Source organism: Heterocephalus glaber, unplaced genomic scaffold (genome assembly GCF_053883595.1).
Source record: "Heterocephalus glaber isolate CG9 unplaced genomic scaffold, H.glaber_assembly_v1.0 deba00001504, whole genome shotgun sequence".
In the NCBI taxonomy this organism is placed as follows: Eukaryota; Metazoa; Chordata; class Mammalia; order Rodentia; family Bathyergidae; genus Heterocephalus; species Heterocephalus glaber.
In genome coordinates this window covers 69,313,141-69,327,425 of record NW_028258324.1, presented here as the reverse complement: position 1 = coordinate 69,327,425, position 14,285 = coordinate 69,313,141, and the positions used below count along the sequence as shown (strand labels likewise).

Sequence of the window (14,285 nt, the reverse complement as noted above, 5' to 3'; positions counted from 1 at the left end):
CCTGCAGCTCTTTCCCACAGTGGAGACGCTACCCTGGCGGTGCCCCTGAGAGCCGCATCCTGACTCCGCGAGGAGGCACGGCGGGTGGAGCTGGGCCGTGCACACGTGTGTGGGTCAGAGGACAAGATGAACCGGTTCCTTAGTGAAAAAGCACCACAGAGTACATAAAAGAGAAAAAGCCCATACCATGTACTCGTTATCCTATTTTAGATGCTTCTGTTCCCCACTCCGCCCTTCCTTCTTGCTATTAATAAAACTCCTTTACAGTTTCCACTTTCATTTATGTCTTATCTCACTCCATCCACATTGCAGATGTATGGGGGAGAAGGGCAGCAACTACGATTCCCATTTTACAGAGGAATGAACTGTATGTAGTCCAGAAACCGGCCCCACTGTCTGTTGAGCCTTAGTTTCCCTGGGCTGACATCAGCAAGCTCAGCAGGGAAGGGCAGAACTCACTGGTCAGGCCAGGCACGGCAGAGGCCGTCACTCCCTGCAGGTAGTACAGGGCATCTAACTGGGGTCTTGCTCTCGTGTTAGCTGGGCATTGCTCACTATCTCTATGAAGCAACCAGAAACACAGGCGAGCAGTTCTTAGGATACTGGAACCACAAAATAAAACTTGAAAAAAGTCAGAGGATTCAAAGGCCCAACTTACTAGAGCCCTATGTGGAGTGAAAATGATCTCTAGGGATGTCTCCCTCAAAGCTCTAATCTATGAATGCCATTTTATTATTTTATTTTATTATTGGTTTGGGGGCTGGGGGTCAAATCCAGGACCCCACATGTGCTAATCACATGCACTACCACTGAGACACTCTCGTAGTCCCTGCCACTTTAGATGCAGTCTCCCGCCCCACAGTGTTGCGCATAAAATCCAAACGATAGCATCTTTCCCTCAGTTTTTCTGGTTCTAGCTTTGATATTTCCATTTCTCCTCTCCCAGTGTTCTTCTGCTTCCTTGAGACATTTATTTATCTACCTGCCTCCTTCCTTATCGCCTTCTCTTTTCTCCCCTTGACTTTCTTCCTCTTCTGTCCACTCCCAACTGAAACTACTGTGGGAGGAGAGGAGCCAACGCCCAGCGCCCACAACCATGATCTTCCCAATCCAACAGGAAAAACCCCACAGCCTTGGGAAGACTTGGCCCAGCAGTTCCCCCTCCTCACACCAGACAACAGCACTTCCTAAGAAAACGAACCTTGAGACCCACAGTGGATAGCAACCTTCAGATGCACGGAAGTTAAAACATCTACCCCAAGGTGAGGCACAAACTGGGACTGCCACAGAGGACCTTGGACTTGTGACATCCACAGTGATAAGCAAAAATGATCAGCCAAAAATTACAGAAAAAGTGCCCCAAACCTGCATAGTCTATGTGAGCAGGCAAACAGGGAGCCCCGAACCCAGCACTAATCAGCTGCATCACAGTAAGCAGGTTGCTTTACTTCTATGAACCTTGGTTTCCTTATATTGTCAAATGGAGGTAGAATTAGTAGCTACTTCAGAAGATTCATAAAAGCACTTCTGAATCGAAATCCAGAGCATTCTGACATTATTGTAGCAGAGAAAATGAATGGAAAAGCCGAGTTCACTCTTACTGCACTAAGATCATCAGAATAGTGTCTAGGCTTTTACTCAGTACTAACTGGTCAGAGATTTGATGAAAGATCTGGACACCTCCCCAGGAAGCCATCCAACATTTTTTGTGCAATTTCAGGGCCCTCTTCCTCCTATCCCTAAGCTCACTGGGTGCTCTCTAAGGCAGCACTGGCCCATAGGCATTTAATGAGGGCCACATTGACAATTTAAAATGTTCTTAAAAAATGAAAAGTTAATTTTAAGAATACTTTTTTGTGGTACTGGGGATTGAACCCAAGGCCTTTGCACTGAGGAACAGCCACAGGCCCGCCCCTCTTTTTTTAATGTTTTATTTTGAGACAGGGTTTTGCTAAGTTGCTAAATTGCCCAAGCTGGGCTCAAACTTGCAATCCTGCTTTATCCTCTCAGAAAGCTGAGATTACAGGTAGGCACCACCACACTTGGCGAGGATACAGTGTGTCTATCCAAAGTATTAATCAATAAAGAAATGTCAGACTGGGCCGGGGATGTAGCTCAGTGGTTCTGCCACCTGCCTCACAAGGGCAAAGACCCAAGTTCAATCCCCAGCACCAAAAAAACAAAAACAAAAAGAAATGTCAGGCTTTTTACATTCTGACTTGCTGTTAGGTCCATATTCTTTGAAAGCCATCTGAGTTTCACACTTACAGTAGCCACCTTGCAAGTGCTCAAAGGCAACATGCAGACAGTGGCTGTTGCACTGTTTCTCAGAGTATGGTGTTGAGACCACCTGTAACTTCCGTTACAATATGGATTCCTGGGGATGTCAGCATGGTTCGACGGCAGAGTGCTTGACTAGCATGCATGAGGCCCTGGGACCATTCAATCCCTGGCACCATTCAATCCCTGGCACCAAATAGATACATTAGAAATTAATGAGAAGTAAAAGCAGATGTGCCTAGAAAGGAAGAGCAAAAGAAATGGAAATGGAAGCAATGAAGCAACCGTCAAGGCCTAGCCGAGTAAGAGAGACCCATCAGCATGTGGGGGTTGGGTAACAGGCCATCTTCTCATGGTACAACCCAGTGAGCCCGTCCAGGCAAAGCGGAGGGAGGTGAGTGGGGAAGGAACAGGCGCTGCTCCTGGAGATGCTCTTGGAGACAGCTAAGACTGAGCTTGGGGAGATTTGGGGGAACATAGAGAAGTCAGTCCGTGGGCTGAAAAATTGAGCTGGGTCCAGCGGCTGAGTCCCGGCCACAGAGTAGGCCATGGGCCCACAGTGGAAGGCAGGCTGGCTTGGGAAATTTTCATGGCCAGAGACCAGAGTCATACTCATATTTGTTACGGGTGTGTCTAGATGTCCCCCAAAGCCTTGTGCAGACATAGGTGGGGCTTTTGCAGAAGTGGCTGCATCTACAGTGTGTGTCGCTGGGACTAAGGGTGTGTGATTACTAAATAAGTCCGCTGATTGGTTTGGCACTGCCCTAATCCTAGTCACCTAAATAGGATATAAAAAGGGGCAGAGCAAAGCTACTGAGGTCCCTTGCTTGCTTGCTTTTGCTGTCTTCTGCCTGCCATGGACTGTTTCTCCTCTGTGATGCTCTCTGCCGTGTTGCCCTGCCTTGGAGCCAGCTGATTATGGACTGAATTCTCTACAAACTGTGAGCTAAATAAACCTTTCCACCTTTAATTTCAGGTGCCAGGTAGTATCAGCAACAAGAAAAGTAACTACAATAATATTCAAAGCGGCTGTGATGACAGGTTTTCTCGAGATCTATCAGTGAGCCGGGCGGGGGCAAAGGTAGAATAAGGTTGTGGTGTGCCGGGGAGCAGCTTTCCTCTCCCAAACGCTGAGCTCAATGACGTCAGATCAGTCAAGCGGGAGTTTTGCACAGCAATTAGCAACTGCTACAGACCAGTTCTTTTTCTTTCTTTTTTGGAGAGCTGGTCTACTTCCAACCTCACCACTGGGAAAAGTCTCTCCCACCAGAAGAGGAATTCCCAACAGTCAAGGACATGGCCAAACTCAAGCCACTTGGCCTTTCTACCTGAGGGAAATGTTTAAAAGTGAAGACGTATTACTTTCTAAAACGATTTTTGAAACTAAACACTACTTTAGGAACTAAAAGATACTAGGATAGCAGGTAAGTTAATAGGAAGCAGGCCTGGCCTTTGGATGAAAGTGAGAAAAAGGGATCAAAAACAAACAATGGGACCTCAAATACCAGGGCTGAAGGAGATGCTGGTCAATGTGGGGTGTGTATGTGCTCACACATGTGTGAGAGGCAGACAGACAGACACAGACATGCCTTCCCCAGGGCCCAGAGGTGACTTGCCAAGTTGCCAAGTTCAAATGGCACCTTCCCACTCTTCCCACTTGGGACCCTAAAAGATGAAATCCCAAATATAGTTGACGGGAATCACTGACATTTCCCCTCCCTCCCTGTCTCCACCCTCTCCTCCCTTGCAAATGCTCTAGATGGCAAACACGCCCTATGGGTACAGTTGGACTCTGGGAAAGGCAAATAGGTGAGGCCTTAAGTCTCTGAAAGAGAAAACTGCCTCACCTTGAGCAGCTGTGGAAAGTTACTCAGCTCCAGGTAAGAGATCCTAGCCAAGGGAGTCTTTGTTTGGGGTTTGACTTGCTACATTTCTGAGTGTTTTCATTCTGTGTGGGCTGGAAAGCTGATATTTACAGAGTAAGCTGGGCTATCAACATTCCCATCTCATTTTCCAGCCCCGAGACTCCAGCTGTGTTTGGTATGGGGGACTGCAGAGTGCATGGGGTGCAGTTCATGCCATCCTAGATTCCATACAAGGGAGAAGGCTCTCTGTTGTGGTGTACAGATCAAATTCCCATGGGACACTGCTGTTTTTTCTAACCATAGAAGAAATAAGGTCACTATTGATCTTTCCTAAGGCATATACAGTTTCTATGACTTTTTTTTTGGTACCGGGGATTGAACTCAGGACCTTGCGCTTTCAAGGCAGGTGGTGGCACCACTGAGCTAAATCCCTGGCCCAAGCGTATACAGTTTGGAAAATGTCTTCCTGTTATATCTTTTACTAAATAATGTTCTGAGCTCAGTTTGGTCATGGTCTTCCCTGGAAGAACTGGCCTGGAGCCCAAGGCCTAGGGTGGCCTGCCCAGGGCCCAGCGACCACCCTGCCCAGCTGCACCCCGCCCCTCATGGGGCCTTACCTGTGATTCTCCCCAGCTGCCCAGGGTACATCTTTCCAACGAATCCAGCTATGTGGGCTCCTAGGCTCACTCCAATCATATAAATGTTGCCAAGAGATGCTCCTTTTGCCTGAAATTTTAGAAAGTTCATCGTTATAAATTGTGAGGGGCTAAAGAATTGACTATGTTTGGAGAAATGTTTCTAAGCACCGTACATCTACTGTCTCACTTAAATATCACAGTAATACAAATATTACTCTTTTGATTATATGGATGGGAAAAGACTGGGCCTCAGAATTGAAGTCGTCTGTCCTAGATGAGGCAGTTGGCGGGGGGCAGAGCAGGACTCCAATCAGCCTGTTCAGCCCCAAGTTTGTGCCTTAACTTTTAAACTGTGGTGTCTCTACTCATGCTTCTGATGGAAGCCAAGCTGACATACCTTTTAAAACATTCTTAATTGGATAGAGGAATGACAATTTTATTTTTCATTTTTGGGTGCTGGGGATTGAGCCCAGGGTGACACACATGCTAGGCAAGCACTCTACCACCCAGTGCAGGAAGTGCTACATTCCCATTCCCAGTCCTTGTTTGAATTTTATTTTGAGACACGGTCTTGCTAAATTCCCCAGGCTGGCCTCCAACCTGCAATTCTCCTGCCTCAGCCTTCCAAGTCAGTAGGATCACAGGCCTGTGCCACCGTGTCTGGCTATAAACACATTTTGATGAACTCCTTTGTCTTTGCCTTGGCTGAGTCAATGAAATCACCACAGAGAGGGAAGGAAAGGGGGGGAATGTTGGAACAGTGGACAACACTGAAACAGCTTGTCCCGAGTCACCAAATATTCTCTTTCCCAAGGCTGTGGCTTCGATGTGAGCTCACATCACACTCAGGTCCCCCTGGCCACAGTGGTCACCAGGCCTGACTCTCTGAAAGTGTCCTGATCTCACGTCACTCTTTTTGTTACCGTTAAAAGGGGCAAACCATGAGATAAGTCACCAAATAAAATTTAAGGTTTCACATTTGTAAGTCTTCTAAAAGCACAAATCATCTCATTGGACCATGTGTCCCTGTTTTGGCTTTGGAGAATCTGGTTGTTAAACCTTTGGCACTTCTAGCAGAAGGACTGGCTACAGGAGTTGAAGAAGTGAAGGCATATAAACCAGGAAACCCAGACAGAACCTCTCCTGCCCCTAAGATACCGCTTTAGGAGTCAGAAAAAGAAGCAGCTTTATCAAGACACTTCATTATCACCTGTGGGTATATTATCATAATAAATACCTAAATCAATAACATCTACAGTAACAATGTAATTCCTTTAAACCTGTGTCCTGTGCGGTGCACAACCTCCCCAACCATACCTGTGAGCCTCACAGGCAGTCCCTCCCCTTCCCTGGGGCTTATTCAGATTTGCAAAATGCTACAAAATAGTCCTGCCCAGCCATTGAAGATATCTCTAGGCTTTAAACCTTCGGATAATCAGCCAGCCAGTTTCAATTTGGCCCTGACCCATCTGAGAGAAGTCTCTTACCAACATCTGCTCGATAAATTCCTTCAAGACTATGGCTACTCTTCTGGTCTTACTTGAGGCTTGGTTGTATATTACAGTTGTAGCTCCTCGGTTCCAATCAACCACCACCACGTTCATGTCTTCCACAAGCAGCAAACCCTCCACTAAGTCCCCCAACCAAACTGGAGCGGAGCCCAGAGGCCTGAACCCGTGGATGAGGAAGGTGGTCTTCTTGGTGATGTTTAAGCCCCCCAAAGCCATGGAGTTGACGATCTTGGCGCAGGTCCAGTTTCTCTTTGTGTAGAGCAACAGCCTCACGTCCAGTTCTGTCCCAATCAATGCATTGTGGAAGCCCAGCCTGGTGAACGTGGCACATGTTTCATCTGCATCTGGAAACCAAAGTTGGACAACATTACAGTGGTTGTTTCCTTAGCTGGCATCCAGCAAGTGAGCCCTGCCTTCTGCTGCTGAGAGATCCCTTGTCCCTTGTCACCTGCCAAGGCCTGGCTCTGGGTGAACGAAGTCGCAGAGTCACACTTGAGTCAGGGCTCCTAACAAGTGACCTCTGCTTTTACCAGCATTCTTCCAAGTGCTAAGAGCTGGAAATACAGCTCAGTGGCACCGCGCCTGCCTGGCAAGCACAAGGTCCTGAGTTTGATCCCCGGTACTGGAAAAAGAAAAAAAAAAAAAAAAAGAAGAAGAAGAAGAATCAATTGGATACAAGCATGGCTGTGATGGCTGTGTTCTAATAAAACTTTATTCTAAAAAATGCTACCAGGGGCCGGGGATTTAGCTCAGTGGTTCTGCCACCTGCCTCAAAAGCCCACAGTCCTGAGTTCAATCCCTGGCACAAAAAAAACAAACAAAAAAAATTGCTACCAGGCTTCCAGATCCAACCTGAAAGTCACCTAATGAATACTTGGCAGGTACACTATGGGAGGCACACCACAGCATGGTTTTGAATAATTCTTCCACTTCCGAATACTACAGTGTCCCAATCATTATATACTGTGTTTGGAAACTAGTCGGAGCTTTAGTGTTTATCCTCCCTCCCTTCTTCTTTCTTCCTCCCCCTCTCTCTTTCTTTTCTTTTCTTTCTTCTCCCAAACCTTGCCTCACTGAGCTAGAGCAGCCGAGGAGGAAGTGAGCTGTCACATGACGAAGCCTCAGCTGAGCCTAGAGCCTCCTGTAGGACACCGCACGGGAGGCAAGGCCCTAGGATTGGCTCTTCCTTGCGACGGGCCTGGAAGACAAGTGTGCCCTGGGAAGCATCCATCCTGCTTCCTGCACAGTGAATTCGGGAACTCTGCTGTGGTTCCCTATTCTTAAGGCCTCTGTGCTTTCATGCCCAGAAACTGTTCTCCTCACTTGTGAGCCTGGGAGCAACCTTCATCCCCACATTTCTGTCTGTCTTTAATAACCTGGGTCCTTCCGTGGGTCCATTTACGTGAAACTTGCAAAGGCCTTGATACTCAAGACTGAGTGAAGTTCAAACAGAACGAGCACAAGAAGCCCCACTAGATGGTTAAGAGTTAAGGAGGCTTGGAAACTCCTCACCCTAGAAAAGAGATGCTTAATTTCAAGCCCCCAATCCCTCCATTATTCCTTCTGCTCTACACCCTTGAGCAGCAGGTGCGGCGAGGCACCTCAAGGTATAAATAAACACTTCCGCCACCTGCCGGCCTCGCTCACTGCCTCTTCATGTAGATTGCATGCTCCTGGAGAACACGGACTGAAACTTGTACACTGCTTGCAGAACAAGCCCCAGAGCAAATGACTGTTTAATTAGTCATCTCCTGGGACAGGAGTTGTCACGGGACAGGACCGCGCCTCTGGCCTTCACCATCAGTAAACTGGGGCTTGTTCCTGTGTGGGCGACTGACTAACCAGGTCGACTGGGGAAACCACATCATCTTTCTCTGGCTCCTCTCTGTCAGGAGAGAAAGGCAGTGAGGTTAATTCTGAAAGAGGTCATCCTGGGGAAGCCAGAGTTCCCCTCCCCAGGAAGAGGACTATGTGATGATGTCCATTTTGAGGCCTGTGAGCAATGTCAGGCCAGTGTGCCTGTTGTAAGTCATACATATGAGTCCTAAAAGGCTCAGAAAAAAGCTGTGAAATGTGGGGCCCGAGCTATTTTTTAGCTTTTTTTGGGCGGGGGGGGGGGTACCAGGGATTGAATTCGGGACCTTGAGCTTGCAAGGCAGCAGAACCACTGAGCTAAATCCCCTGCCTGGGAGCTATTTTTTTTTAGCACAACTACAAGCTTCAGTATCTATGCACAGTTCAGCCAACCTCCCGGATATGCTGAACTCTAGCAGAGTCCTTAAAATTGACGGCTATTGTAAGGCAAAGAAGGGCAAAACAAATGAATTTTCAGTTTTCATTTGAAAGAACTATGGTAGGGCCTCCACACTGAGCTACATCCTCCAGCCTTTTTATTTTTTTATTTTGCAATAAGTTCTCATTAAGCCACTTAAATTGTCCAGGCTCGCCTCCAACTTGTGAACTTTCTGCCTAAGCTTCCCAGAGTGCTGAGATTACAGATGCGCACCACCTCCTCTGCTTGCTCCTCTGTTTTTTAAATATCTTGGCTATAGCACTGTGCCCTGGAGAAGTACATTGTAAGCACTGAGTAAAAAATAGTCGATTTCCTTTCTCTCTGTCAGTCCTAAACATTCTAAGAGTTTGATGTGTATTCTCGCTTGTGCCTGGAGAACATATGCAGTTCATGCAACAAAAGTCTCCTTTAGGTGGGCGCAGTGGTTCACACCTGTAACCTCAGCCACTCAGGAGCCTGAGGCAGGAGGATTGGAAGCTCCTGGCTCACACACCTTAGTGAGACCCTGTCTCAAAATAAAAACTCAGGGCTGGGAATGTAGCTCAATAGCAGAACACTTGCCTAGCATGAACAAAGCCCTGGGTTCAACCCTCAGCACTGCAAAATAATAAATAAAACCTTAAAAGGGCTGGAGATACAGGGCTGAAGCTTAGCATTTCCTGGGTTTGATCTCAATCCCACAAAATAACTAAATAAATATTTGAGAACTGAGGATATAGCTCGGTAGTAGAACATTCGCCTAGCATGCACATGGTCCTGGGCTCAATCTCCAGTACCACAGAAAAGAATGAAATAATCCTCTATGTGTGGATGTATCATTCACCCTTGCAGTGGTGGCAAACCTGTGGCACACACAGGCCTCCCCATCAGTGAGCGAGCCAAGTCACCCCAGCAGCCAAGCATCGGATAACAGGTGTTTGTTCTAAACTAAAACCTCAGTGTTCAGGTTTAACTGCAGGGTTGGCACTTTGGGATAAATACATGGGTTTGGGGTTGCAGTTTGGGCACTCAGTATCTAAAAGCTCTCTGTTCAATTACTGTAGCTATTCTATCTGTTCATTTTGGAGGAGGCAAAGTGAGAAAGTTAGTACATTTGTATCACCCTCCTGTACTCTCTGATCCCTTTCAAAACAGACACAAACACACACTTTTCTCACTGTTAAATGCAGTGAGTGATTCCTCATGATTTGTAGATTTCATCTTTGCAAATTTATTTGTAATTCAATAGTCGATACCTAAGGCATCTTTTCAGTGATTCAGGGACAGATGCCAAGTGGCACACATTCATCATCTGACACCCTCGGGTCTCAGCTGAAGTGCAACAAAGTGGTACTCTGCCTTCTTGTTTGTTTCAGCTCTCCTAATTTAAAGGAGGGTCCTTTACACAGCCATAGTCATTTCCTGCCATGTTCCCTCCCTCAAATGACACTTCACACAAAGTGTCGAAGCGCTGTGTTTCTAACCATAAGAAGGCTGTGATGTGGCTTCCTAAGAACACATTTGTTAGATAAGCTTGGCCACTGGTCCTAGTCCAGTGTTAATCAAGATGTCTTTGAAAGGCCGGGGATTTAGCTCAGTGGTTCTGATGCCTGCCTCGAAAGCACGAGGTCCTGAGTTCAATCCCAGGTACCAAAAAATAAAATACAATAAAGCAGAAGTTGAAATGTCTCTTTTAAAAAAAAAAAAAAAGATGTCTTTGAACCAGAACACACAGAAGGCTGTGCCCAGATTGGTCAGTCGACAGAAGCATTACAATAAAAGAGGCATGCAGAAACCTAACCCTGTGTCTCTCTACGATCAGTGTTCAGTACTCCTGAACTCAGTGGTTGAGGGCATTTTATAGTACATAACTGCCACAAATAACAAGAATGGGTACATAAAAATCATCTTATGCAGCTGAGCACAGTGACAGCTATTCCAGGAGGCTGAGGCAGGAGGATCACTTGCACCTATGTGTGCAAGTGCACCTAGGCGTTCAGATCTAGCCTGGGCAACCCAGGAAAATCCCATCTCAAAAGAAACAAAATTTCTGTACTCATATTTCCCCAGTGATGTGGTCTCACTTCTGCAAAGTCAGGACTTATTCATTGCCCACAGTGAGTCCTTCTCCCTAGGTCACTGGCTCTTGCTGTCTTCTCAGGGAAGGCTCGTGGTTGACTCTGAAATTCATTCCTGAAAAGAGTTTCTTAGCCTAAATGATGCTCTGGACTCTGAACAATATTCTTTCCCTCAGGAATTACAAGTATCATTCTACTTCCTTCTTATATTGACTTTTACTGTACAGAAATTTCACCTTTCTATTTTACTTGCTTTTTTCACAACCTCATGCCTGGAACATTTTCCCATGTTTTTCCCAGTGCCAAGTACAGCACCTGGTTCCGAGTTGACATTAATAAATACTTCAGAATAAATGAATATCAACCCATGAACACAGTATTGGGCCATTCACCATGATCCATATGAATTCTACAAAGAAAATATAGTTTATAAAATGAACAGAATGAGAGTCTGAGGCTGCAGCCCAGCAGCTGAGTGCATGTTTAGCATGGCAGACACCCTGAGCTCAATCTCCAGCACCACAGAACTAAATCAATAAATGAGCCAGGTGTGGTGGCACATGCCTAAGAGGCCCATCATTCTGAGAGGCTGAAGCAGGAGGATTGCCCAAGCAGCCTGGGCAACTTAGTGACTTGTCAGGACCATGTCTCAAAATAAAAAAATAAAGATAAAAGGATTGGGGATATAGTTCAGTGTGAAGGCCTTAGATTCAATCCTTAGTACTGCAAAAAGTAGCAAATAGTATATGAATAAATAAATAATGAGAGGGCACATCATACACTATGATTGAAATTATGTAAAAATATCTGCAGGTGTCAAGGCCAGGAAAGTACATGCAAATAAAAATAAGTTCTACTTTCCATTTCTCATGTTCTTTGTTTAAAATTTCCCACCAGAACTAACCATTCCTAAAAGAAAACATTATTTATCTTGGACCATGTTACAAATTAAACTACCTGAGGGCAGATACTGTGGGAGGATTTGGGTTTCTCGGTTTTTGGGTTTTTTTGTTTTTTGTCAAATATCGTGTCCCCAGCACCTAGCATTGACATTTGTCCTTCTGTTGGACCCCAGATTCTCAGGCAGTTTGGAGAGCAGATAAGCACTAAATATTTGTGAAGAACAAATGTGTTTAATGGCTTCACCCACATGGAGTTCTTTGTTTTAATTTATAATGCTCTTTTCTTTCTTCCTTTTTATTTTTTTGCTTGTTTCTTGTTTTTCTGAGACTGGACCTTGCTATGTAATCCAGGTCATCCTTGAACTCACTACATAGCCCAGGCTTTCTTCAGACTCTCAATCCTCCTGCCTCAGTCTCCCAAGTGCTGGGATTACAGGTATCCTGGTATTTCTATCGTGATCGGCTACTTGCATAACTTCTGAAAGCAAACCTCTTTGGGGTGTTTTAGTGCAAAGTCACAGTTGCTCGGAGAGTAACCATTAACAGAGTACAACCACGTAACCACAGAACATGTTAAACTGGTTTAAAGCTTAACCTCTTCTGCTAGAGTTTGTGGAAAGCAGGAGAAATTTCAACTGTCCTTTCAAACTGTTCTGAAATGCCACTTCCTGTTCGCAAATGAAGAATTACAGTCAGGTGGGTGAGGTCCACAACACCCTTTGATGAGGAATTTGGACTCCAAGTGGATCAGCATGGTGCTCATTTATTACCTTCCCTCTTGAGGGGATGGGTCTCGCTATGGAGCCCAGGCTGGCCACGAACTCCTGCCTCAGCCTCTGAATGCTGGGGCTACAGCTGCGTGCCAAGCCCAGCTCCTCTCCTTCTTAGAACAAACAGGGCTGGGGCTAGCCCTCCGAGGTAGACCACTTGCCTAGCACACGCAAGACGTTGGGTTCAGTCCCTAGTACTAGGGGAAAAACTTGCCAACTTTGATGACGATGAATAGGAATAATAGTACTCACCCCATAGAGTTATTAAATGAAATAATGTAAGTAAAGCACTTAGCGTGCAATTTTATAGGTAACAGGTGCCTGATGAATTTTCCTTTCGTTCTGCCATTTTAGTGTCTTAACTAAGGACACCTAAAGGGCTAGGCCAGTTCACAGGTGACAGTGATTCTCTCTGCTCAGAGCACTGGACTAGGAATCTGAGACAGGTTTGGTGTTGGCTGTTATGAAGATTAAGAAAAATGGTGTGCCAGGCGTGGTGATGCACGACTGTAATCCCAGCACTCAGGAGGCTGAAGCAGGAGGATTTTGAAAGTTCGAGACCAGCCTGAGCTACAAAGTGAGTTCAAGGCCAGCCTGAATTAGAGCAAGGCCCTGTCTCAAAAAACCTAAAAAAAAAAAAGAAAAATGGGCCACAATTTTTTTCCATATTAAAATGAAAGTTTGGTTCTTCATAGCCTGGAGACTTAGCTAATCTGTAGCATTTCCTTTGGGCACTAAATTCTATGACCTTGGCCGGGCATAGTGGCACATGCCTATAATCCCAGCACTCAGGAGGCTGAGGCAGGAGGATTGCCTCAAGTTTAAGGCCAGCCTGGTCCACATAGTGAGTGAGACCCTGTCTCAAAAAAAGAAAATAGTGTAGCTCAGTGGTATTGCACTTGCCTAGTGTATACAAGGCCCTCAGTTCAATTCACAGCATAGCAAAGCAGAATAAGAATCCTAATCCTGCTTGGTTGTGCACACTGTAGCTCGAGCTACCCAAGAAGCTGAGGAAGGAGGACTTTGAGCCCAGAAGTTTAGGGCCAACCCTGGCAACATCATGATACTGTTTCAAAAAGACAAAGCCTTCCTGTAATTTCACAATTTCATGGAAAGGCTAGCCTGACAGAGGAGGTGAGTAAGGCAGAAGGGTCACTTTTTGTCAAAATAGAAGCAGGCTCCTGGTTTTCCAATTGGTTTTCTTTCTCCCTGGAGTGGGGGGGGGGGGGGCAGTGCTGGACCTCAGTTCAGTTCCCTACCACAGTAGGCTAAATAAAGCCCCCACCTTGGTCAGTGTGCTTCTGTGCAAGGTTAGCCAGTCTCCTCCTTCAACATGACTACACAGAGCTGCCATTTTGTTTTATCACTGCCAGGAAAAAACAGGTTTGGATATATGTCTTTTTCCGTAATAAAGGTATTTCAGAGGGATCCCAGGCACAACGCTGATCCCCTGAGATAAAGCTGACAACTGCCATCTGCACTTCCTCATTCACCTTTTGCTTTTTTTTCCTTGTGGAGCTGAAGATCGAACCCCAGGCCTTATGTATGCTAGGCAGGAACCCCACCGCTGAGCTACCTTCTCACCAGACTGAGCCTCCTTTCTGATTAAACCTTTAAGGCATCCTTTTGCTTTGTGTCTTCAAAAGACACTTCTCTCAGTCACATCCTCCTCTGGCTCTTTAGTTCCTGTCACTTTTGGGGGAAATGAATTCATTTCCCACTTTTTTGGGGGGGAGGGATACCAGGGATCGAACTCAGGACCTTGTGCTTGCAAGGCAGGCACGGTGCCACTGAGCTCAATCCCCAACCCAATTTCCCACCTTTGTGATTGGGGAGGGTAACCTCTTTTTTTTTGGTACCGGGATCGAACTCGGGTCCTTGAGCTTGCACAGCAGGCAGTGAAACCACCGAGCTAAATCTCTGGCCGGGGGTAACCTCTTTTAACAGAGGAGTCTCCACTGGTCATGAT

The 14,285-nt window shown here is 46.1% G+C and overlaps 1 protein-coding gene across 2 annotated transcripts in view; it reads right to left on the bottom strand.

The window, feature by feature from the left end:
• Liph (lipase H) overlaps positions 1-14,285 on the bottom strand; it is a 38,342-nt gene that overhangs the window by 19,198 nt on the left and 4,859 nt on the right. For both annotated transcript variants that reach the window (XM_087187031.1, XM_004834843.4), the window contains 2 exons: positions 6,271-6,638; positions 4,763-4,871 (listed from right to left, as the gene is read on the bottom strand). In XM_087187031.1, coding sequence (XP_087043157.1) covers positions 4,763-4,871; positions 6,271-6,638 — 477 coding nt within the window. The remainder of the gene's footprint in view (positions 1-4,762; positions 4,872-6,270; positions 6,639-14,285) is intronic.